The 25,932-nt window shown below is 50.2% G+C and overlaps 1 protein-coding gene across 1 annotated transcript in view; it reads left to right on the plus strand.

Annotated features, from left to right (window-relative positions):
- The window catches only part of ALMS1 (ALMS1 centrosome and basal body associated protein), a 30,702-nt gene that overhangs the window by 2,682 nt on the left and 2,088 nt on the right, over positions 1 to 25,932 (plus strand). Inside the window, exons 3-13 of the mRNA XM_059470116.1 lie at positions 4,186 to 5,022; positions 5,482 to 6,424; positions 7,323 to 7,433; positions 9,127 to 9,291; positions 12,163 to 13,295; positions 16,167 to 16,278; positions 17,147 to 17,347; positions 20,587 to 20,825; positions 21,289 to 21,529; positions 21,762 to 21,825; positions 23,719 to 23,818. Of these exons, the coding sequence (XP_059326099.1) occupies positions 4,186 to 5,022; positions 5,482 to 6,424; positions 7,323 to 7,433; positions 9,127 to 9,291; positions 12,163 to 13,295; positions 16,167 to 16,278; positions 17,147 to 17,347; positions 20,587 to 20,825; positions 21,289 to 21,529; positions 21,762 to 21,825; positions 23,719 to 23,818 (4,146 nt within the window). The remainder of the gene's footprint in view (positions 1 to 4,185; positions 5,023 to 5,481; positions 6,425 to 7,322; positions 7,434 to 9,126; positions 9,292 to 12,162; positions 13,296 to 16,166; positions 16,279 to 17,146; positions 17,348 to 20,586; positions 20,826 to 21,288; positions 21,530 to 21,761; positions 21,826 to 23,718; positions 23,819 to 25,932) is intronic.

Consider the following 25,932-nt stretch of genomic DNA (forward strand, 5'->3'; position numbering starts at 1 on the left):
GGGAAGGGAAGGGAAGGGAAGGGAAGGGAAGGGAAGGGAAGGGAAGGGAAGGGAAGGGAAGGGAAGGGAAGGGAAGGGAAGGGAAGGGGCTGCTCCAGGCTCCTGCAGGTGAGGATGCCAGGGGAAACCAGGGAGTGCTGGTCACAGGATGCTCTCCCCGGAGCTGGGAAGTGTCTGTGGAAACCTGGTGATGTCTGTGCTGGGTCAGAGCTCAGGGCTGAGGAGGTTCAGGCTCTGCAGCTCTGACTCTCTGGGAGAACGAGCCCTGAAGCTGCTATGGTTGATGCATCTCCTTTGGAGTGTTTCTTGTTCATTATAAATTGCATGTCTGGGCTGGAATTGGTCTGAGCAGGAGTGTATTACCTCTGTTTTCACTCTAAATGCCATTTCTGCCACTGTTGTGCTCTCCAGGGTGATTCAGGCAAGGTTTTTAGGGACTGGTGGTTCAGACAAGTGCCTTGAGCTTTAGGAAGAGCTTCCTCTTTATTTTTTCCCTTGATTTTCCCCCTGTTTTCTCATGCAGCCTGCTTGCCTCCCAGGAAAAGCAGCAGGGGTTGGTTTGTTTGTTTTAATTAAAAGCCCTGCATTAGCAGGAGTGACAGTCAGTGCTTTAGGAGTACTCTATGTTCTGAGCTTCTCTGCATCAGCAGTGCTGGGAGGGGACACAGCAGCTCCCAAAAGCCATCAGGCCAAACCTCCTGGCTATTCCCAGACTGGTGGAATCTCTGGGCAGCTGGTGAAAAGAAAGTGACTATTTTATTAATAATTATTATAGAAATAAATTATAAATATACTATAGTAGATTTTAATGATATTTAAAATCTAATATTGTATAATATACAGCATTATATATAATATAATATAATATAATATAATATAATATAATATAATATAATATAATATAATATAATATAATATAATATATAATATATACATATTACATAATATATAATATTAAATATATTATATAATAGCTTTAAAATATTATTTCATATTTTAGAAATTCACATTTCTTAAAATTCAGATTTTTTAAAAACAGAAGTAAAACACAAATACAAAACCAAAGGCATCAAAGCTTTTCCCCCCCAGCTTTTAGATTATTTTGGTCACAGCTTGGTCCCTGGAAGGAACTCTGTGCAGTGTGGAACCAAGGATTTTACCTTTCTGTGACTCAGTGTCAGCTGGGGATTGTTTTCTCCCCATTTGGAGTAAGAAGAAATTCACCATAATTTTGCAACCAAGCTCCAAGAAATTGCTTTAGTTGAACCACAGCACCTCGTGCTTTGATTTGAAAATACTTTTGCACTGCAATGTTTTTAATTTGAGATAAAAAAGGTTTGAATTTGCAGAGTGAAGGTCACTGGGTTTTTTTATTGTACTTAAGATAAATGTGCTGTTCCCTCCAAGACAAACACTGTCACTGAAAAACACAGATTGTTCAAAACTATTGCACTGAAAAAAAACACAGCCAGGCAAAATATGCTCCTGTAAATTTAATGGGAACTGTTGTGTACAATAAGGGTGCAAGTCTTAGAGCCAAAGTGCCTTGCATGGAGTTAAAAAGAACAGAACAAAGATTAGGAAAAGACATTTTCCTTCTCCTAAACTTTTAAGGCTGAGAAAGACAAACTGTTCCTACAGCTCGAGCAAACAATTGCAGCAGGGTCTGGTGTGGTGCCTGTGGGGCAGGTCTGGGGATGTTCTTTGGGAATGTTCAGGCTCTGCCTCTCCCTTCCAGAGGTGACAGCTGCAGGAATTCAGGTGCCACTGGATTTTCCTGGCATTTCCTTGTTTGCCATGGAAGTGTGTGAATTCTGTGGGCAGGGAAAGGAGCAGGACACTGGGGAACATCTCTGGGATGTTTTATTTGGGAAGATTTTCCGTCTTTCCTGTGGGTTTCCCACGTCGGCCTGAGCAGAGGGTTCAGGAGGGGCCTGGGGTGGGCACAGCAAGGGGCTGCAAACCCAGCTCGAATGCTCTGGAGGGCTCCAAACCCCTGGAATATTCAACATGGACAGGCTGGGAGAGCTGGGAATGTGCCCCTGGAGAAGGGAAAAACCCAGGGAATCCTCAGAGTCCCTGAAGGGGTCCAGGAGAGCTGCAGAAGGACTGGGGACAAGGGACAGAGGGACAGGAGCCAGGGAATGGCTCCCACTGGGAAAGGGGAGATTGGGCTGGGATCTGGGCAAGGAATTGCTGGCTGGGCTGGAATTCTCAGATTTGCTGTGGCTGCCCCTGGATCCCTGGCAGTGCCCAAGGCCAGGCTGGGCATTGGGGCTTGGAGCAGTGGGACGGTGGGAGGCATCCCTGCTATGGCAGGTTTGGAGCTGCTGTTGGATGCAAACACAATTCCAGCACCTTCAGCCTCAGGATTTTCCTCCTAAATTGAGAAGCTGATCCCCCACCTGTATTTCAGGGTGCCAGTGCCCTCAGTTCCCTGCCCTGTGAGTTCCTCCCTGCTTGGTGCAGTGTTTCCCTCCACTCCCTGCTGTACTTTTCCACTCCCTGACTTCTCGCTTCTCCAGGAAGTTCACGGAGTTGTAGCTCTAAATTTGCTCTGCAGGCTCCTGTGGATCATATGGCACAGGGAGCTTTTTTGGAAGGATGACACATAACAGGCACAATAAAACATGTGAAAGGCTTGGGAAGATGAGTTTATCACAACTTCTGTGCCTGCTCCTGTGGGTGGGAGTTGCTCTGGATTACCTTAGGCCGTTGAACTGGCACGTGGTGCAGGGAGGAGAAGCTTTTGGATCATCCCTGTGCTGGCTCAGCTCTGCTCCTTGTCCCTGGGCTCTCCCACAGGCCCTCCTGGCTGCAGGAAATGCCAAATAATCCCATTTATTGCTTTAAAACCCATAAAGGAATAGAGAAGTGGGACAGTGATCCAGGCCCTACTGGAGTAGATGCTGTTGTCAGGACAGCTGGGATGGAGAAAGACTGGGAAAGCTCTTGTGAAATATTTGTTTGTATGTTTGGTTTGCACCAAAAATGTTTCCCACTGCTTTTTGTTGCCAAATTCCCAGTGGTTGATGGGGATATAATCACCCAGGGACCCGTGGTTGATTCATGACTGGAATACATTCTGCTGCTTCCACAGTTGGCCCAATCAGTAGGAAAAAGTAAATATAACCTAGATTTTTGTGTCTTTTTTCTCTAATTCAGCTTATCTGGCCCATCTCCATGGCAGCACATTTCTCTCAGATTTACTCTCTTCAGTGGAAGTGTTGGAATTTTGGGTTACACTTGAATGAATAAATTTATGTTGGTGGTTGGAATCATGGAATCATTCAGGCTGGAAAAAACCTCCAAGATCATTGAGTCCAGCCATGAACCAGCCCCACCATGCTTAGCACCAGAGTGTCCTCACGTGCCTCATCCACACATTTCTGTGCAGTTCCAGGGGTGGTGACACCACCAGCTCCCTGTTCCAGTGCCTGCCAACCCTTTCCAGGCAGAGATTTTCCCTAAAATCCTTTCTAAACGTCCTCTGGTGCAGCCTGAGGCCACTTCAGGGGTTCTGTGCACAGGAGGGTGGTGGTCTGAACCCCCCCACAGACACAGGGGAATATGGGGTGGGAGGGTTGGATCCCCATGGAATTGTGTCTGTGTCCTGTCCCTTGCCAGCATTCCCCAGCCCTGACCCTGCCCCAAACCAGACCAGAACTGAAGGGCAGAATGGATTAATCACATTTTTGAAAAGAACCACATCATCACAGCTTTTAATTAAGTAATATTCATTTTATACATTTAATTTTATGATGTTGCTGATAAAGGAATGTCTTCGAAACAAATGACTCTTTCCTAAAACTGTTAAATTTGTTTTTAAGGGGTAGAGGCCATTGGATATGTGTGGTATGAGCCAGTAACAGTGCTGATATTTAATCCACTTTCCAAAATTGATGGAAGAATAATTGAGACCCTTTAGGAACCCTTTAAGGAAGAGCTGTACTCCCTACAGATACTAATGGGGCAAACACATCAGAAATTAATATTGCCATTAATGGAATGGTGACCTGGCACTTAGAAAGGGTAAAGTTTAATTAGTTCCTTACCAGCTGGGCTCCCTCCCTTCCTAGTGACAAACTCTTGGTTGGTGACACTCTCATCCTTGGCTTTTCCCATCCAGGTTTGGCCAGGTGGGATGTTCTCCACATGACCTCTGAATTGTGCTCTGCTTTTCAGGATCCCTGGCTCTGTGGTTTGGAAGCAGCTTCTGAGTACCTGAGGAAGCAGGAGCAGGACCTGGAGGGTGTGCAGGGTCCCAGGGGCAGGCAGGGACAGCTCTCCAGGACCTGGGAGCTCCTCCAGCCCCGCTCCCCACCAGCAGCACCATTCTGTAGAGCTGGTCCCTGGCATTCCTCCCTGCTGAAGGACATGCACCTGAAACCTTGGGGTGCTGCTGAGCTGCAGGATGTGCAGCTGAAACCTTGGGGTGCTGCTGAGCTGAAAGACATGCACCTGAAGCCCTGCAATGCTGCTGACCTGAAGTCCTGGAATACTGCTGATCTGCAGGATGTGCAGCTGAAACCTTGGAGTGCTGCTGACTTGCAGGACATGCAGCTGAAGCCTTTCAGTGCTGCTGAGCTGCAGGACATGCACCTGAAGCCCTGGAACACTGCTGAGCTGCAGGACATGCACCTGAAGCCCTGCAATGCTGCTGACCTGCAGGACATGCACCTGAAACCCTGCAGTACTGCTGAGCCACAGAAGATGCAGCTGAAGCCCTGGAACACTGCTGACCTAAAGGACGTGCACCTGAAGCTCTACCGTGCTGCTGAGCTGCAGGATGTGCACCTGAAACCTTCTAGTGCTGCTGAGCTGCTGGACATGCAGCTGAAGCCCTGCAATGCTGCTGAGCTGCAGGACATGCACCTGAAGCCCTGCAGTACTGCTGAGCCACAGAAGATGCAGCTGAAGTCCTGGAACACTGCTGACCTGCAGGATGTGCACCTGAAGCCCTGCAGTGCTGCTGAGCCACAGGAGATGCACCCAAAGCCCTGGAACACTGCTGAGCTGCAAGTGCACACCCAGCAGGCAGCCATGGGGCACCCCAGTGCCAGGGCAGAGCCCCGTGCCCCTCTGGCACAGCACCCCCGTGCAGGGAGCCCTGCAGCTGCCCCCCCTGCCCACGGGGAGCTGGGCAAGCCCAGCACCTCCCTCACCCTGTGCTCGCAGAGCCTGGCACACAGCCCCAGCCTGGCCAGCATCCTGCTTGGGCAGCACAGGCTGGGCACAGAGCCCTGGCACAGAGCTGGGGGTGCTGCTGCTGAGGCTCCTGCTGCCTCTGCTACCAGGGCTGCAGCTCCTCAGGAGCCAGCCCAGCAGCCCGGGAGCATCCAGGCTGGGAAGGGACAAACCCTGAGTGCCCGGCAGCCCCAGCTCCTGCCGGCAGCTCTGGGGCACAGACACGGTGCCAGGGAGCTCAGCCAGGAAACAAAGCCATCCATGGAACCTCCCCCTCTGAGCCCATCCCTGCAGGAGGAGATCCCCCCTGGGCACACCCAGCTCCAGGAGATCCCCCCTGGGCACAGCCAGCCCCGGGAGAGCTCAGAGGGTCCAGGAGCAGCTGCACAAAGGGGTTTGCTGAAGGGCCCCAGTGAGGTGTTGGCTGAGGGGAGGAAAAGCCCTGAGGAGCCACCTCTGGTTCCAGAAGAGGCTGTGAGGGAGCACGTGGTTCCTGCTCACCCTTTACCTGAAGATGAAGCTTTGTCCACCATTCCAGAAGAGGCTGTGAGGGAGCACGTGGTTCCTGCTCACCCTTTACCTGCAGATGAAGCTTTGTCCACCATTCCAGAAGAGGCTGTGAGGGGGCAGATGGGTCCTGCTCACCCCTTACCTGCAGATGAAGCTTTATGCACCATGCCTGAAGCTCCCTCATCACCAGTGAAGAGATTCCTGAGCTGTGTGCACATCACCCTCTCCTCCAGGGTCCATCACCCTAGTGCCAGCAGTGCTGGGAATGGGATCAAGGTGTGGGACAAACCTCCAGAGACGGCTCAGACAGTGACTTTACAAGCAGCTCCAGAATCTTCAGTGGGAGGTGTTCCTAAATCCCCTCGTGCTGAGGGCATTCCCAGCTCAGCTCAGCCTGTGGCAGGTCCCAGCCAGCTGCTTTCCCCCAGGCAGGAGCTGCAGGGCAGGGCCAGAGCCCGGCTCACACAGGGCATCCCCACCTCTGCCACACCTGCCAGAAGGACTTCTGATGCTGCCACCCAGATCACCACAGAGAGTCCCACCAAAGCCACGTTCTCAGCAGAAATCTGTGTGGATCCCCACGAGGGGGGAAGTGCTGCCCTGCAGCCATCACTCCCCAGTGCCCCTGGAGCTCCTGGGACTGCAGCTCCACCCCACAAGGCCCCTGAAGCTCCTGGGATTGCAGCTCCAGCCCACACGGAGATTCCCCCATTCCCAAGGCAGCCTGGTGAGCAAATTCCTGTCTTACAGGTGTCTGCACTTGAATCTGCACAAGGTCAGGTACTGATAAATGTGAAAGCCCAAAACCAGTTTTTTTGTGGAAATAACATCCTTGAGATAATTGTGGTATTTGAAGTTGCTCAACCCTTAAACTTGTGGTTTTCAGCCCTGTCAGGAGGGGTTTGTGTGGAAACAGTTGGGATTCAGTTCAGGTTTCTCTAGAATTGAATTCTTTGTGTCCAAGTGTGGTTGGAGAATATTTTCTGGTGTTTGTGTGTAGATGGTTTGATTTGGTTCACTTGGAGTTCAGTGAGAGCTGGGTCTGATTACTGATTTACTCTCTTGCCAAGATAGCACCAAAAAATCAGAAGGAAAAGTGCACATTGCTGCTTTTAATGGAATAAAACAGCAAACTGCAGGGTTTGGGGTGTCTGTCAGCAGGGGTATGTGGATGTTCACAGGGTTTCCCACCCCAGTGGTGTGTGGTACTGGGGCTCTGTTGTTGCTTTTATAGACTTGAGGGACACATCCCTGCTCCTTTAAAGGGATTCCCTCAGGCTGGGATCAGCTGGGAGCTCTGTGGGTACAGGAGATGTTTCTGTAAGTCACTGTTTGCCACCCTGATCACATTTTTAATATTGAATAGGAGAAGCTGTTTTTCCAGGTAAGGGATGTAACCTTCTACTTGTGGGTGGGGATTAAAAAATCCAATTAATTAAATTTAGCTAATGAAATAGCAATTTAATTTAATTTAGCTAATGAAATAGCAATCCCTGTTGCTGAAGAACAGGGTACTCCTCAGGCTGTAGCAGCAGGAGCACCCTGAGCAGCTTGCCCAGGTCCTGCCTTGCTGCATGAGGGGTTTCCAGCCTGGCTGCTGCTCACTGTTTGCCTTGTCCCCCCAGCCCAGCCCCTGCTGCTGCCCTACAAGCCCTCAGGAAGCTCTGGCATGTACTATGTGCCTTTCCAGAGAGCAGGAGCCAGCGTGGAGCCCAGCACAGCCAGCTCCCACTCAGGTACTGCACCCCTGCCCAGGCTGGATGGGTGTTCTGTGCTGAATTACCTGTGAGCCATGAGGGCAGCTCCTGCCTGCAGCCTCTGCGCTCCTGGGGTGCAAGGGGGATCTTTTCCACTCTGGCAGTGGAAAGGAGCAGAACTCAGTGTTCACAGCCTGAACATCCCTTGCTTTGCTCTGGGAATCGCTGCTCACTTAGCATCCTTGCAGAGCTCTGCTACTCTTCCTGCAAAGCATGGACCACTGGGTTTAGTACATGTTTTCACAGGTTTTTATTACAGGTTATCACAGGTTTTATTTGCAGGTTGGTTTCACTCAGAGCTTTTTAACATCCAAAGCTTGGTCTGTAGACAAAACTCACATTAAGAGATTCCAGTTCCTGAATTGCAGCAGTGGTGACCAAGGGCTCAGGCTGATCCAACAGTGCCCAGATCAATCACTGCAGCCACAAATTGTGCTGGCCATGATTTAGGTGTTCCTGCTCTTGACCTTTTTCAAGTTTATCTGGGGAATCGTGTCCAAAATGAGGGAAACAAATGTGATGCAAATCTGTTGTTTTGCAGAAATGATGATGCCATATATAAAAATTCACTATGCAAATGAAGCAGCACAAGGTTCTAGGAGAACGTACAGCAGGATGGAAAAATACATTTTGTTTTTCCCAGTCCCTGCTGCTCCCAGGGCTCAGCTCAGGGGGAGCTGAGGGATCTGAGTGCAGGAAATCCATGGGATGTAACCAGGTGGGGTTGGCAGGGATGAGAAATTGGTGGGGACAGTTCTAGGTTTGTAACCCTGAGACAGGGATAGGATCATGGAGTCATGGAATGGTTGGGTTGGAAGGACTTTGAAGATCATCCCATTCCTCCCTGCCATGGCAGACACCTCCCACTGTGCCAGGCTGCTCCAAGCCCCATCCAGCCTTGCCTGGGGCACTGCCAGGGCTCCTGATTGCTGGTTGTCTTGGTTTGGAAAGACCGGAGTCTGCTAAGGAAGGCAGGAGAAATGGAGAATGTAAACCCTCCCCACCCCTCTGAATTGCTATAAATTTTAAATTAAGGGGCTCTCAGGCAAAAATATGGGAGCAGGAGATAGCAGTTCTTTAATAGGGAAAAGAAAAAAAAAAGAATAAAAGGATAAAATAAACAATGCAGTACACTAGAACAACACTGCCAGAGTCAGAACCCAACCTGACCCTGTGGGGTGTTGGTGGCAGTCCCATTGGAAATGTGGCTCAGCCCTCCTGCAGTGTCAGGGGTGGTTCTGTTGGAGCAAGGGGATCCTGTAGAGAAGGATGTATTCTTGCTCTGAAGATCCAGTGGAAGGAGAGGCAGCTGCTGCTCCTCTGGGGAATCCCATGGAGAAAGCTGTGCTGGTGTCTCAAAACCTCTGGATTATATCTGGGTAGCAATGCTTGGCTCCTCCCTCTGGGCTCACATCTCACAATGGGATGCTGTAGTTCTTATCAGTCATGCAGTGACATTCAATAATCTGTTTATCAGCAGATGTCCCCTCCTGAGGGAGGTGTCACTCAAAGAGAGAGATAAAGCAAACTGCCCACTTGACAAAAGATAACCTGCCATACAGATGGTAATGGAAAACATCTTGCATTGCAGGCTTCAACACTGGTTCATTGTGGCATTTGTGTGCCTGCTGTCCCTGGTTGCTGTTTTACTCACTCTGCTCTCTCTGTGCAGGCTCAGAGGATGCTCCTGCTCCAGGGATCCTGGCCCAGGTGCTGGCTCTGGGGGATGAGCCCCCTGCAGCCAGGGCAGCTGCCCAGCACACAGGGACAGTCCATGGGCACTGGCCTAAGCTGGCCTGGGCTGAGGGGCACAGGACACCGCTGGAACAGTCTGCAGGTAATGAGAATGTGGATTTGATTTTGTAATTGTTTCTGTGTGTTCATACATGTGGAGGAAGTCAGAGCAGAAGATTTGACATTTCAGGATCCGTGGTTCCGGTGACATTGCTGGGTCTGCCAGAAAATGCTGGATTTGACTCAGTTTTCTCTTCCTGTCTTTCTGCTTCTCCCTGGCTGATAGAATCCGGGTTTCTCTGGCAAGCTCTAGACTCTGCATCCCTGCAGTGTCCCAGGCCAGGCTGCACAGGGCTGGGAGCAGCCTGGGACAGTGGGAGGTGTCCCTGCCGTGGCAGGGGTGGCACTGGATGGGATTTCAGATCCCTCCAACACAGCCCATTGCAGGATTCCATGGAAAACTTGGCCATCAGTATTTGGTGGCATTCCTGTGTCTCCAGGGATTGTCAGGAATTCCCTGAGGCTGCAGCCAGCGGGGATTCCTTGAGCAGGGGGGTCATTCTGCCCCTGCCCTGGGCACTGGGGAGGGCACACCTCGAGTGCTGTGCCCAGCCCTGACCCCTCAGTTTGAGATGTTTGAGCCCATCCAGAGGGGGCTGGAGAGGGGCTGGGAGCACAAACCCTGTGAGGAGCCCCTGAGGGAGCTGGGGGTGCTCAGCCTGGAGAAAAGGAGACTCAGGGGTGCCCCCATCACTCTGCACAGCCCCTGAAAGGTGCCTGTGCTCAGCTGGGGCTGGGCTCTGTCTGCAGGAACCGACACAACCAGAGCACACAGCCTCGAGCTGTGCCAAGGGAAACACAGGTGGGATAGCAGGAAAAGGTTTTTACAGAAAGGTGATAAAGTTCTGGAATGTTCTGCCCAGGGAGGTGGTGGAGTCACCATCCCTGGGGGTGTTTAACAAAGCCTGGATGTGGCACTGGGTGCCAGGGTCTGGCGGAGGTGTTGGGGCTGGGTTGGACTTGACGATCTTGAAGGTCTCTTCCAACCTGGTGATTCTGTGAGCTGGGCTGGGGCTGTCCCTGCCCAGGGACACTCTGCTGTCCTGTGATGTCACATCAGGTTCCTCTGTGCCCTGCGTGTCCTGGAGCTGCAGCTCAGTGTGCTACTGTCCCTGCCCCTGTCCTGCCCTGTCTTATCCCTGTCCTTGTCCTTGTCCCTGCCCCTGTCCTGCCCTGTCTTATCCCTGTCCCTGCCCTGCCCCTGTCCCTGCCTGGCTGGAGGAGCTGCCCTGGAGCAAGGTCAGGGTTTGCTCTGTCCTGTTCCTGTCCCTGCCCTGTTCCTGTCCCATCCTTGTCCCTGTCCCTGTCCCTGTCCTGCCTGTCCCTGCCTGGCTGGAGGAGCTGCCCTGGAGCAAGGTCAGGGTTTGCCCCCCAGGCTCTGTGTGCTGAGGGTGCTGCCCCAGGGGGGTCAGGCTGGGCCCAGCCCTGGGTGCCTCGCTGGCTCTGGTGGCAGCAGCTGGAATGATCCTCGTGGGCACTTTGTACAGCACAAACACTGATGTGAGTGCCTGATGCACTTCTGGGTTTTCATCCCTGCACACAGGTGGCTGCAGCCACACCACTCCAGGGGGCTGCATCTCTGTTGTCCTGATGGTTCCTGTCCTGATGTGGTGATAGGGTTTCCATCTGATTATTTCCATTTTTCACTTGAGGTTGGGTTTTTTTCTTTGAAGCTTTTCCTCTCAGAATGGAGAAATTTTGATGTTTCCAGAAGACAATTTTTATTTGCACAGGAAAATTTCAATGATTATGTAAGGCTGCCACATCAATAACCTGGATAAAAATGAGAGGGGAACAAAAGTGCTAACATAAAATTATCTCCTAACATTTTTTATTGCTCTGATGGTCTAAAGGTCCAGGTAAGAAAAGAACTGTAAGGAGAAAGAATATTTTGTGAAGGTAGCCAGTGCAGCTGGAACTTTAAAGAATCTTTCAGAAGAAAGACTTGCATGTCTTAAATCTTCCCTGACTTCTTCAACCATATTTTTAGATGATCTAATAAAAGATTACCTCTACCCACAGAGCTTGTCTAGAGCTTAAAATTATGCAAGTTATGTATTTTTAAAAAAAAAAGTTTCTCTATACAAACTTATTTTTATTTTTTGCCTGTTTACATTCCTTCCATTTCTTGGTAACTTTCTAAAAAGCCAGGAATAGCAAAGTTCTGCCTGGCATTCCCAAGCCTGATCTCATTTGTCAGGAGGATGTGGAGGAAGCCTCTTACACAAGTTTATAAACATTGCCCTTGTATGGGAAGAAAAATTCCTGCACTTCCAGAGTTAGTGGGGCTGGGCCTGGCTGCAGCATCTGTGATCTGTGTGTTCCACCACAGCCCCTGTGCTGGGCAGGGAGGAGATGCAAGCACCCAGTCCTTTCTACAAAAATCACAAGGCACATTTTAAAAGTGGACAGGTTTTACATTATATTAAAAATCACTTTAAAGCTGTTTTGCAGAGCGATCCTGGCTCGTGCTGGGTGTGTTTCAAGGGTGGCCAGGGCATCCCCATCCCTGGCAGTGTCCAGGGCCTGGCTGGATGGGAATTGGGGCACCCTGGGGTAGTGGGAGGTGTCCCTGCCCGTGCCACTGGATGGGCTTTGAGGTCCCTTCCATGGCTCTAACAAAGGCTCAGTTCAGGGTTGGTCAGGGCAGTTCCGTGAGATGGAATTGGTGGAGTAAATTCTTCCCCAGATTCACTTGCATGGAATATTCTCTTGGATTCCATGTTTCAAAAGATAGAAAACATTTGTTTATGTGATTTTAATAATGCTCAAACCTGATCTCCCAGTTCACTGCGTTTGGGAATGAGCTTGGTGATCCTGCTTTTAATCCTTTGTGGTGTTTTGGGAGTTTTAGCATGAAAATCCTGCACTTGAAGCAGAGCAGTGAAACATCCCTGTGTTTTGTGTCTTGCAGAGCTCCCAGCTGGTTCTCAGCTTGCAGAACCCTCCCGTGGTGTCCCTGAGCCCCGTGCCATGCCCACCAGGCAGCGCTGCAGCCAGCATGCCAGGGAGCCCTGCAGGGCCAGGGCTGCAGCTGGGCACGCTGCCCTGGGCACAGCAGGGCACTTCTTTGCCCTCCCTGCAGAGGCTGACGACAGCAGGAGCGAGGAGCTGAGTGCCAGGGGGTCCTTTGGGCACGGGGCAGCTGGCACGGGGCTGCACCAGGGCACTGCTGGCACCGATCCTGCCCCACGGGGCCCAGCTGCTCCCCTGCAGGACAGCCTGGGGAAGGCACCACAGCAAAGGGGCCATGCCAGGGGCGGCCTGGACGAGCTGTGGCTGAGGTTCCTGGAGCGCCAGGGCACACAGCAGCAGCAGCAGCAGCTCAGGAGGAACGGGGAGCTGAGCCTCGTGCAGCGCCTGGACCGGCTGGCCAGGCTCCTGCAGAACCCCATCAGGCACACCCTGGCACCCACAGCTGCTGGGGAGAGGGCTCCTGAGCAGGAAATGCAGGGGAGGGAACAGCCAGAACCTGGGCTGGCAGGAAAAGCCAGGTCTGGGAGCAGCACGGGGCCAAGGGGAGCACGAGCGGCACAGAGGCCACGTGTGAGCCATGGCAGCAGCAGCCCCGGGGAGCCCAGGGCAGGGCAGAAGGTGATCCAGCACCTGAGCAGGATCCTGGAGGAGCAGCAGCCCCTGGGCAGCATCCTGGAGGAGCAGCAGCACCTGGGTATGCCAAGTGACAGCTCCTCAGAGAGCAGGCTGAGCGGGGAGCCCAGCAGCTGCAGCACCTCTGCGTGGGACACGGGGACAGGGCTGGACACCTCCCCTGCCTCTGGGAGCAGCAGCTCCCTGTCCCTGTCCACCATTGACACAGCCAGGCTGCTCCAGGCCTTTGGGCAGCACAGGGTGGCCCCAAGCACCGACGCCCCCAGCCCAGCCCCACAGCTGTCCCCAGAGCTGTCCCCGAGGCTGGCCCGGCTGTACCGTGCCATCAGCCAGCAGAAGAGGCGCTCTGAGAAGTGGCAGGAGCACAGTGGAGGAGCAGGGACTGCAGGATGTCCCCAGGGAGCTGCTCAGAGCCTCGGGAAGGGACAGCAGAGCCAGGTAAGAGCCCCCTGAGCCCAGCACTGCCCCATCCCCATAGGAACCCCAACTGCTGCCAGCTCTGTGAGCTGGGAATCTCTGAGAACCACTGAGAGTCACTGCGAACCACTGGGAATCTCAGCATCGCTGGGAACCTCTGGGAACCACTGGGAGTCACTGGGAATCTCTTGAGAGTCACTGGGAATCACTGGAATCTCTGAGAGTCTGTGGGAATCTCTAGGAATCACTGCAAATCTCTGAGAATCTCTGGGAATCAATCACTGGGAATACTTAGGAATCACTGGGAGTCGCTGGGAATCTCAGAATCACAGAATTTCTGGGAATCACTGGTTTGCATGGGAGGCTTCTGCCTTCCATGGGGTAGCCCCAGCTCAGGTCTGAGTGTGCAGGAGCCAGGGCAGCAGCTCAGGCTGGCACACACCCCCTGGGCTTGTATTCCCTGTCTGCATTCCCTTGGGAACAGCTCCATCCCGAGCCAGGGCAGCAGCTCAGGCTGGCACACACCACTGGGTGTGCCCTCCTTGTCCCCATTCCCTTGGGAACAGATCCTGGTGTCCCAGTCCCTGGGAACAGATACCTGCAGGCTCAGTGAGGTTCTAAATCTGATGGAAATTGCAGCCAGGACATCCCTGGGCAAGGCTCCATACAATTATTGGAGTTGCCCTGCTGCTGGGCTTGTAAAAATTTGTGAATTGTTTTGTCTGGCTGGTTGTGAGGATTTTCTTTTTAAAGAGCTGAGAATTTCAGGTGAGAGCTCTGCAGTGCAGCTGTCTGAAAGGGGAGGGAATAATTCCTTCAGGTGAATTCGGCTGTTGCCCTTGGCAGGAGAAATGGAAATGTTCTTAACTGGGACTCAGCCTGGATTTGGTGATTTTAGTAAGGAATTAGTTCAGGGGCTCTGTGATCCACAGGAATGCTGAAAAGTACAGAACAAGTGAGGAATATTGAATTACTTCTTTCATTTTTTTGTATTTCCAGATGAAAGTGGAACTGGCATCATTACTACCAGATTTAATTTAAATTACTATTTTATTTTATAGAAACAGCTCCAAGTCTGTTTGTCAAATAAGCCAGTGAATTATGAAATAATTAAAAAGAATGCCAATAACGAAATTAATCTAGGGAAGAAACAATCTTTTTGAAGGTGAAGAATGGTTAGAAAATATTTTATTTAATATTTTTATTCATAACATTTATTTGAAGGTAAAATAAAACTGTTCTGAACTATGCAGTTTTAGGACTATTAACCAGAACACCAGCATTAGGATCCAACATTTCTGGCACAGTTGTAGAATTCAGAAGATGATTTTATTCCACGTTCCATTCACAAGATTAATTTTTCAGGGTCTGTTGAATCTTAAACCCGAATCTGATTTTTTAACGTGTTAAATCACCTGTGAGATGACAAATGGAATTAATACTATGGGGAATAAACCCTTTAAAGGCTCATTGAACCCCCATGGCTTTAGAAACTCACATTTTTTATCTGCTGGTGAAATATCCTTTTTAAAAAATCCATCTGAAGACATACATGAGCCCCCTCAAATAAGGGGTGAGAGAAGATAGATGGCAAAATAGCAAATTTAATTTAAAATTCTGATTTTGGTCATTTCTGGGCTGTTTTGCCCAGGCTGGGTGGCTGCTGTTGGGCAGTGCTGCAGGGAAGGGCAGATTTGGGGTTTTTCTCCCTGGTTTGACACGTTTTTGCCAAGCACATAATTCAAATTCACACGTTCACAATTCAGATGTTCACATGCTCTATTATCTGAAAGGAAATCCATATCCATGCATGTGTGCAGTGCCTCTCCTGGAGCTGGGATAGTTACAGGAAATTAAAGAAGAGCAGGTTTATGAGAGCCAGAATGGCCTCCTTATAGTATTTAGTTTTGTTTGGGTGATAGAGCTGTAGTAAAGGGAATAAAGAGGCCTCTGCATTCCCATGGCCTCCTTCTAGTATTTAGTTTTGCTTGGGGTGATAGAGCTGCAGGAAAGGGGAATAAAGGGGCTGGTGTTGGGGGTGACTCACAGGACACCAGGTAATTTTCTCCAGGTTGCTGATTGCAGCTCTGTAATTAGAGCTGGAGCTCAGGGGAGCCGTGGGCACTGTCAGGTTGTGCTGGGAGGTGCTGCCAGGTCACTGGTGATAATAAACCCCCTGAGCCAAGGTTGGGACAGCCTTCCTGCTTTTAATGGCTTTGTTAATTGCAATCAGTGTGTGATCTGCAAGCTGTGTCCAGCCCTGCAGCTTTCACACCTGGCTTGGTGGCAGTGAAGGTGTGACACTCCCCTCAGCCCTGCTCCTTCCATGTCCCTCCTGTTTCTTGGATTTATGGAATTTCTCCCACCTCGAGGACTGTGTGGTGAGGATCACAGGGTGAGGGAGCTTCCCCTGTTTTGAAAGGGTTTTGCCTGCTCATCCTCCCAGGGAACAATTCCTAATTCCCAAGGTCCCATCCATCCCTGCCCTCTGGCAGTGGGAGCCATTCCCTGGCTCCTGTCCCTCCATCCTTGTTCCCAGTCTCTCTGCAGCTCTCCTGGAGCCCCCTCTGAGCTCTCCCTTCAGCTGAACAGCCCCAGGTGGGTTGGAGGATGCCCAGTGCTGTCCTGACTGATGCCAGCAAGCTCTTCCCACAGAAATAGTGTGTTTTTATAAAGTAAATAATGTACTTTTCAATGATGTACCAAAGCAGGCTGCTGGAAGTGCACGGGGTGGAGCCAGGGCTGGGATTTGTGAGAGCAGGTGGACAGCTCAGCCTGGGCTCAGCATTAACAACAATGAGGGAAAAGCAATGACTGCTTTCTGTTTAGATGCTCTGTGCTGCTGTTTGGGTTGGAATCTCGGGAATTCCTGTTCCCTTACCTGTTTTGTAGAGCACCATGCCCTTCTCAGACTCCACCTGTGCCAGCAGCAGCTCCTGGGGGCCCAGCTGTGCCCTGAGCCACAAGAGACGGGCTCGGATGCTGAACAAAGGGATCCAGGCAGGTGAGGCCTTGAATCCCACACCTCCCTGGGCTCCTCCTGCCTCTCCTGATTTGGAACCTGTTTTCCACACTCTGGGTATTCTGGTGATGGCTCTGTACAGGCAGCACCCTCCAAATTCACTCCAGATGCTGGCAGGGAAGGGTGATGTGTTTAGTGAAGGTGAGCTGCTCAATTGCCCTTCTTGGGCTGCTTTAAAAACCAGTTTTCTCACTTGTAAGTTTATTAACCTCAGCTTCTGCTCCATTCCAATGGCAAAGGTGAGCTGCCTTTTTTATCTATTGTTTTTCCCCGAGACATCTGTTCCTCCCAGAATGGGTTTTGTAGGCATATGCTATTTCAGAAGGCAACTGCAGTGTTCTGTGTTCTTCCTGGGAATATTTTGGGTGTTAAATTCTATTTCAGTCCTGAGCTGCTCCTGGCCTGGTGCAGTTCTGCAGTTGGGTTTTTTCTGGTGGCAATTAGCAGTTTCTTCATTGCTTTCATTTCCACGCCAACTCCCCATCATCACATTGAGTAATGGCCCTGGTTTATTCATCAGATACAGCAATTATTTATTTATTCCTGCTTGTGTGCAAGCAGATTGAATCAGGGAAGGATTTTCATAGGGGAGAGTTAATTCCAGTTGAATTCCCACCCCCAGATAAATGAATATTTTGCTTGGGGTATTTGGTTTTAATTTTCCTCAGATTATCAAGCAGTAACATAACTGGAAACTCTCCTTGCTTTGGGGAAGTGTAAAATAGAAATGTGAAAGGTTTGGACTGTTGGGGGTGGGTGAAGGATGTGATTCCTCACTCCTGGCTGGAATGGGGTCATTCCCTGCCCTGGCACACGGGACTGAGGTGTCTCTCCTTGGTTTCCATTGCAGGGGACCTGGAGATCGTCAGCAGTGCCACCAAGAGGAACACTCGGGATGTGGGGGTGACCTTCCCCACGCCCAGGAGCAGCCAGCAGCTGTGGGAGCCCCCTGGGCAGGGCCAGGGCACAGCCTGGCAGCAGCCCCGGGCACAGCCGGGCAGGATGCTGACAGACACACGGACCAGGAGGAGCAGGCTGCACTTCCAGCAAGGTCAGCACCTGGGGCAGGGCTGGGGACACCTGGGCAGGCCTGGGGACAGCCAGGGCTGTGTCACAGCCTGTGATGGTGGTGCACACACCCTGCCCCAAGAGCATCCTGTGCCAAGGGGCAGGAGCCACGAGAGCATGGCACACACACTGATCTATGGACAGACAGCTCTTCAACTAATTACAGTTGAAAAGTGCTGTGTTTATTACAGCACTGGTACAAGCTGAATAATTTCTAAAGGTATGTGTGCTCTTGAGAGTCCAAACTTCCTTTTTGTCCCTTAACCTGTTGCTGTGCATTAAGCTTTGCAATAGGTTTGTGCGTATTTATTTATCACAATTAGTTCTGATCAGTAGAGAGCTCTCTGGTTGTCCATCCATCTCCTGTAGCTTTAGTTTTGGTTTCCATCTTGTTTTAAGGTCTAAGAGGCCCCTCTTATTTTCTTCTAGCTTGGAAGTTCACACTCTTTTCGCCTTGTTGAGGCAGCTTTGTGAGCTGCAGGCTGTTGCAAGCACAGGTTTTTTACAAGCACAGCAAATGGATAGACTCTACAGACTAAACAATTCAGAGCAGCACACTTCACCTGAATCTGAAATGGGTTTCTAACCTCAGTTAATCCCTAACCTCATGTCTCAACACACACAGAGCATGAGAGGGTGAAGGCACAGGGGGGTCCAGGCATGGAGTTCCGATGTGTTTTATTTCAGACAATGCTGAAGGGATCCAGGGGCCAGAGAAAAACACAAAGGAGGGTCCAGGGTATAAATACAGGAGGAGGGAATCGGGGATCCAGTGGTCTGAGGGCTCAGGGGTGGTACAAAGGGAAGGGACTGACAGTGTTGCAGCATGGCAGGGTGGTAGAAATGCTGCAGATACCTCGAGGTGTCTCCTTCAGAAGGTGCTCAGAGTAAGGCCACCAGAACAGCATTTCAGGTCCATGCACAAACAGACACACACAGATCAGCAGAGGAAGCACAGGAAGGGTCTCTGTATGATGTATTCCAGTGAGGTTTTATTCCAAAGCATGCCAAAGGATCAGGGACAAAGACCAAACCATGGGGTGTGCACAGGTTGAAGTGTGGGGTCAGTGACCTGAGGGCACAGGGGTGGGCAAAGGGCAGCAACCTGCTGGGAGGGATGAGGGATGAGTAACTGGGGTGGGCAGGGTCAGCTGGCCCATGGGGGAGGCAATCTGATGTGGATTGGCAGTAGTGCTCGGAGCACCATGGGCTGAGTCCTCTCCATCAGCTCAGCTGGGGAAACTCTATGGTAGATCCTTCCAAGGCAAGGCAATCCCTGGGGGTTTCTCTGGGGGGAGGATTCAGAGGGTTCCACACAACAGGGGATGCCAGGGTGGATGGCAATAGGTTGCACAAACCAATGGGGTAATGGGGAAGGGAGAACTCTCTAGAACATGAACATGTAGGGAAGGCCAATGGGCAGGACAGAACTGGATAAATGGACACAGAGCTGCAGGGCACCCTGGGGGAAGTCTCTTTCCTCACCCTGAGCTGTGAGGAGTGCCCAGAGCCTGAGGTGCATCTCTCCAGGCCATTCCCACTGCCCTCTCCCTGGTGGGTTCATGGGTCTCCACAGAGCTGGCCCTGCCACAGCCTCCTCCTACTGGGATTTCATGGGAGTTAACCAAACCCTGCTAGGGATTGCAGTGCTGGCTTCTGATGGCAATTTCAGCCATGGAACAGCTGTTACAGCAGGAAATGCACTCATTGGAGAGGAATAAACAAGGTGGAGAGGTGGCAATCCTGTAGGTGCTTAACATGAACTTCTGAGACACAAAAGGTTCTGTTGAACTCTCAGTGCTGGTCACCAGCTTGTCCTTAATGTCTCATGCCCTGAGGCTTCCCAGGAAATTTTTCCAGAGCACTTGAGTGAAAATTGGGAAGAACACGACTGTTATTGAAAATTGCATTTTTAGGCTGCTGCTGGAGTCTCCTGACGTTTTCATTTATGTTTTTTGTCTCTTAAATTCCTGCCACTCTTCACAACGTCACAATTAAATGTTTAAAAATATTTCCCTTACTCATCACTGTTGTTGTTGTGGGGACTGATCATTCTTTCTCATAAGAGTTTAATTTAGAAAATTCAGAATATCTGCTCAGAATCGCAGCTGATGCATTCGCATCATTGTATGTGTAAACTGTGAGTAACTGAATTCCTGGAGACAGGTTGAGCATTTGGGAGATGGAAAGCATTTGATGTTCCAAAACATGGATGAAGAGCCACAGGGCTTAGGCCAGCAGAAAGGCTCCTTAGAAATGTGTGATTGCTGGTAAATAACTGTTCTTTCCATGGAGAGAAACCTGGAAAATGAAACCTGGGCCGTTCAAAGTGGTGTTTGGTAAAGACTTGCTGGGGAAGGAATTCTCTTGAACCTGCCCAAGGTGTTTCTCACAGAAATTCCCCAGGAATTCAGCTGCAGTGAGGGGTTGCTGCAGTGCTGGCACTGGCTGGGTTTAGTTGCAAACCTGGGCACTGCTGTGGTTTAACCCCAGGTCCTGCCCTTCTGAGGGATGTGGGACAGGATGGGAGGGTGAGAGTGGGGAAACCACTGGATTGGGATAGAAACAGGATAACAAGAAAAGGAGAAGCCACATAAGCACAGTCAGACAGGGAATTCATTCTCCACTTGGAGAATCCTGGAGTGGGTTGGGTTGGAAGGGACCTTAAATCCCACCCAGTGCCACCCCTGCCATGGCAGGGACACCTCCCATTGTCCTGGGGTGCTCCCAGCCCCAGTGTCCAGCCTGGCCTTGGACACTGCCAGGGATCCAGGGGCAGCCGCAGCAAATCTGGAAATTCCTGTGCCAGTCTCTCCCCACCCTCCCAGGGAACAATTCCTGCCCCATATCTGGTGTAAACCTGCCCTCCTTCAGCTTCAGACCATTTCCCCTTGTCCCAGGTTCCTCTGCAGCCTCCTTGGAAGCCCCTGTAGGCACTGGAGGGACCCTGGCGAGCCCCTGCCCACTTTCCATCCCCAGGAGAGCTCCATTGTGCCTGGTGTGACCTGGGGGGGTCAAAGCACCATCATTCCAAGTGCTCCCCTTCCTCTTCCCTCAGCTCTGTCTCCTGACCATGATCTGGGATGGCCCTTGGGTCAGCTGGCATCCCCTATCCTGGCTGTGTCCCCTCATTCCTGCAGGAATAAAGGACCGTGGATTGGGATGGACAACGGGCACAGGAATTGCCTCAAATCTTCTTTCTCTCCCATGCTCTTTTAACAGGGACTGCGTGGCTCATCCCAGCAGAGGACTTGGAATGTGAATCAAGGAAAGAAAACCAGTGCAGTGCCCCTCCTGGCCCTGGGCCGGCCTGGTTTGAGCCCTGGAGCAGCACAAAGCCCTGGAGAGAGCCCCTGAGGGAGAAGAACTGGGAGGAGCAGCCCAGGCTGGGCCAGGGAGCAGTGACAGCCCTGGGGGCTGGCAGGGGGCTGGGGCAGCCCCTGGGCAAGCTCACCCTGCAGGTGAGCCCACCCTGACCCAGGCACTGCTGGGGCACATCCTGGACTGCTCTGGCAGCCTGGCTTTCCCCAGGATCCTGCCCCAGGTTATTTCCCCAGTATTTGAATTGGTCTGGTGTTACAGGGGTTAAACCCCTTGGCTTCAGGAGCCAGGAGGTGTAGCTGACAGAACATTCCACCACGCTTGTTTCCACGCAGAAACAGTACTGAGGTGTACATAGCATGAGATCAAAATGAGTTTTTATTATTCTTTATTATTATTTTGGTGGTTTCTTTTTCCTTTCTGGCCAGTTTATTTCCATGTTGTTAAAGCAGAGGCTCAGAGGCTACTGGCGTTAAGGACAGGAGTTTTGTATTACACCCAATATTGTGATGGGATTTTTTCCATGCTCTGGGGTTGGTGGTGGGTGTTGTGGGTCTCCCCTGCAGCTGCCAGCCCCAGCTTGGTGTGTTGGTGTCCCCTCAGGAGGCGCTGGCCCTGCACCGCCCCGATTTCATCTCGCGCTCGGGGCAGCGCCTGCGGCACCTGCGGCTGCTCCGCGAGGAGAGGAGGCTGCACAAAGCCCAGAGGGAAAAGCTGCTGCCAGCCCAGGGGGAAACACTGCTGCCAGCCCAGAGGGACCAGCTCCTGCCACCCCAGCAGCTGCTGCAGCCTGCAAGGAGGAGAAAAGACTGCAGGACTGCAAATCACCTGCTGTCCAACCGAGGTACTTTAGGGCTCTGTGTTGAATTCTTTGGTTTCATGAACCCCACATTGTGCTTTAGGGTGTGTTTATTTACTTTGTATTTCTCCTAAACTCATTACAGTTATTTAAGCCTGTTGTCTGTAAGATCTTTAAAGAGTTTTTTGTGAGAACTTCTATAAAACTTACAAAGGACTCAGACTGTTGCAGTAACAAACTCGTTCATCATTCCCTTCTCTCAAAATTTTCCATTCAGGTTTCCTGATGAGAGAAAAAAGAAGAGCAATTCCCAAGCATGAAATGTTTCAAAGATCTAAAAGGTAAAATTGAGGGAATTTTATTTCAGGTGGATCAGTGCCCTCGGTGGGGAAGAGCTCTGAATCCTGTCTGCAGTCAAAGAACTGGGTGTGCAAATAATTCAGCTTTTTCAGTGAAAAATGCAGGTGCCTTATCAGAGGGAGAAATGTCCTGCTTAGAAGTTCCAAGAAACAAAATCATTTTGTAAATAATTTCTGTAGCTAAACCTAGGATTCTGCTGCAGTGTCAGCCATCCACAGCAAACTGGGTCCCACATGGAGAGGGAATGGGCTGGAGGACACTGGAGCATCTGAGGAAGATTAGAAATTACCAAAGTGGGTAACTGGGGCAGCAGCAAGGCAGCATTCCCCAAAGCAAAAGGCTTTCTATAGAAATAATCACCCCAAGGGAATGCAGAGACGTTTACCCTTGGAGAAACCACCTTAGGGTAGGGTTTGTGTTATTTCTGACTGCAGTAATTCATCTCTGCAGTGCCCAGCACAGTCCATGGATTTACCCTTGGAGCAGCTGAGCTGCAGAGGGGCCACGGGAAGGGATGGTGAAAAATGGGAGCTCACTGCAGCTGAATTTTGCTGTGAATGGGATGGGAGGTGCAGGGCCAGGAGCAGCAGAGGTGGCAGAGCCTGAAATAGTCCCAGGTTGGTGGGATGAGGCCTGAGCAGCCTGGTCCAGCCTTGGAATGGACCCTGCTTTGAGCAGCAGCTTGGTGGCCTGCTGAGGTTTCTGCCAACTTGGTTTCCCTGTGATTCCACTAAACACCTACTGTAATACTATACAATAATACAATATATAAAATAAACCCCTTGATGATTTTTAATGATTTTCATGATATGTTTTAATGGTTTTTAGCATTTAAGAGTATTCTTAGGGTGTCTGGGGAAGGTGTCCCTGCCCATGGCAGGGGTGGCACTGGATGGGCTTGGAGGTTCCTTCCAACCCAAACCATTCCAGGATTGAAGAAAAACTTGGGGAAGCATCAGCAGAGGAGAAGACAAAGCAGGGCAACACTACTGAAAGCACTGGAATTTTGGAAATGCCTAAAAAGCTTCAGTGAGGTGGTGGCTGTGCTGAACTCCTGGCGTGGCTGGAGGGACATGGGGCTGTCCTGGGCTGGGGACATGGGAGACACTGAGCTCCAGCTGGGTCACCAGGGCAGGGCAGAGCTACAGGTGCTGCTCTGGGGAGGTGCTGGGGTGGGAGAGGGGCAGTTCCAGGGGCAGGAGAGGCATCCCAGGGGTAGCAGAGCCACCCCAGGGGCAGGAATTCCCAGGCTCAGTGCTGCTGTGGATTCCACAGTGGGACAGCAGCAAACTGCAAACACATTTGTCAGGGATGTGCTTGGCCAGCAGCCCTTAGGGATGTGGGGCTAAAGCAGAGGGTGTGTGTTCCAGTAAAGCAGATGGGACTCAGTTTCTTCATGCCCATATTAAAATAAATAAATAAATAAAGCAAATATATAAATATAAAAAATAGTGTAAAAATAGAAATAAATATACATAAGCTCACATTTATACAGTTTTTAAAGACATTGTGTTTGACTCTAATTGGTTAGTAACCTTAACACCCAATGTATTGGTTAGAAGGTGCTCGTGTGTGTGTATGTGTTAATGCTTTTTTTTCTTCAGATGTTTATGTTTTTTCTTTGTAAATTCTCATAGGACAGATCTTTTGTTATTACTTTTTCCTTTACAAGAATAAGTTGTTATGCAGACTTGATTCTCAATCTAATTTTTTTCACATAAAAACTTACAAGCTGGCTACTAGTTTAGCCAAAGTAACAGGGCCTAAACCATATTTTATAGGGCTTTTCTAATATTTCTCCTTGTGTACAGCAGCTGTGGTTTTTAGTGTCAGGCAGTTTCAAATATCTGGTTTTGCCTTTCCTGTCCCGTTAGGATGTACGAGCAGCTCCCTGAGGTGAGGAGGAAGAGGGAGGAGGAGCAGAGGAGGCAGGAGTACAGCTCCTACCGCCTGAGGGCTCAGCTCTACAAAACTGTGAGTGACCTCTGTTCATAGCTCATATTTTATTATATTAATATGTATAATAAAAAAAAAAAAAATATATATATATATATACTAGGTATATTTTTATCTATTAAAATATACATTCTATATATATTTTATATATTTAGATAGCATATATTATATTTTTATATCTTGTAAATATTTATTTTGATATAAAATATATATTTTGATATATAAATATAGATATAAATATAGATATAATATGGAAGGTATATATTTCTATTATATATTTATCTTTATATAATTAAATATTATAATACATATTATAATAGAATATATAATATATCACATATAATATAATATAATATAATATAATATAATATAATATAATATAATATAATATAATATAATATAAGTATTCCATTATTTAAATATATTTTTTATTATATTTATATGGCTATCAGAAGGCAGCATGCCTGGATCTAACTGGTCAGCAGTTCAGTGAAGCTCAGCTCGCTGGCTGGCAATGGCTGCTGTAGGTGTCCATCAAACCTTTCTCTTTCCAGCTATGTTCACATTCTTGTCTCCTGGGGAGGGAATGTTTCACAGGGGTAGAACTTTCCTCCCCACAGGTGTGAGCTGTCTTCTCACAAGAATAGATTGTTTTGCTAACTAATTCTCGCTATTGTAATTCTTATCTCAGAGTAACAAGGCCAGATTTTAGAAAGGTTTTTTTAATAAGGTTTTACCTGTATGTGACACCCCTCCCCTCTGGAGCACCAGGTTCCCTCAGAGGGTCCCAGACACAGGGATCTGCTGAGGGATGTCTGTTCGAAAAGCAAAGTGTCTGCTGAGGAAGGCAGGAGCCTCCTCTGAAATGGAAAATGTAAACCTCTCCCTCTGAATTATTGTGATTTGAAATTAAGGGGCTCTTGGGCAAAGATATGGGAATAGGAATAACAGTTCTTTAACAGGAAAATTAAAAATACAAATGCAATAGTACAAAACAACCCTGCCAGAGTGAGACCATGCCCTGCCCCCTGTGTGTCAGGGAGGTGTCCCAGCCCCATCCCATGGGGGCTCAGCCCTCCTGCAGTGCCAGCTGTGGCTCTGCTGCAGCAGGGATCCTGCACAAGGGGGGAGTTTTCCTCTGCAGCTCCAGGGCTGCTGGAGATGGGCCTGGGCTCCCTCTGGCAATGCAGGGCAGCAGAAAGCTGCTCCTCTGGGAATGCAGTGGGCAAAGGCTGCTGGGGTGTCCCAAAGCTCAGATTGGATCCAGGTAGGAATGCTTGGTTCCTCCCCTGGGCGGAGCATCTCCCCATGGGATGATGGAATTTGATCAGCCATGCAGGGACACTCACTGGCCATGGACAGCAGATAATTAATAATTAGTGGCCCATGAACAGCAGATAATTAATAATTAATGGCCCATTAACAGAAGAGATCTCCTGGAGGGAGGATTGGCTGTGGAAGAGATGAAGAGAACTGCCCCATGAGCAGCGGATACCTGCCCCAGCTCTGACAGGTGGCAGTAGAATACACACTTATCTTACATCCCAGGACAGGAGGGAAGAGCTGGGTTCTGCCCAGAGGACAGCCTGCTGCTGTGGCTGTCCCTCCTGGCCGTGCTGTAGGGACAGGAGGTGCCTGGATCCATTCAGGGAAAGGCCTGCCAGGGGCTGGAAACAAATCTGGGCTCCCCTTTTCATCCCACACCTTCCTGTGCCATGGCAAGGAAGAGGCAGAGCAGGCCAGAAGCAAAATCAGATTTTGGAGCCATTTTGTCTGGGTGTAAATGGTTCTTCCATGTGCACATCCATGGAGGGGTTGGCCCCAAACTCACCCATCTGCCCCAGCTCTGACAGGTGGAATGCGACCCCAGCCACACCTCACAACCCAGGGCAATGCAGTCCAGTGCTGGGGCTGCCCAGGTGTGCTCCATTCATCAGCCAAGCTCTGCTGCACCTTTCCTTTCCTGAAATCCTCCCATCCCACGGAAAAATGGCTCAGAAGGTGGTGCTGGTGAAATGATACAAACCAGGGCTTGTGCAGGCCCTGGGGTGGAACAGAGGGGTCTTGGAGCACATCCCAGAAGGACAAGTGTCCTTCCAGAGCTGGGTTTGCTCTCCTGTGCCCTGGCTGTA

Source organism: Ammospiza nelsoni, chromosome 4 (assembly GCF_027579445.1).
Source record: "Ammospiza nelsoni isolate bAmmNel1 chromosome 4, bAmmNel1.pri, whole genome shotgun sequence".
NCBI lineage: Eukaryota > Metazoa > Chordata > Aves > Passeriformes > Passerellidae > Ammospiza > Ammospiza nelsoni.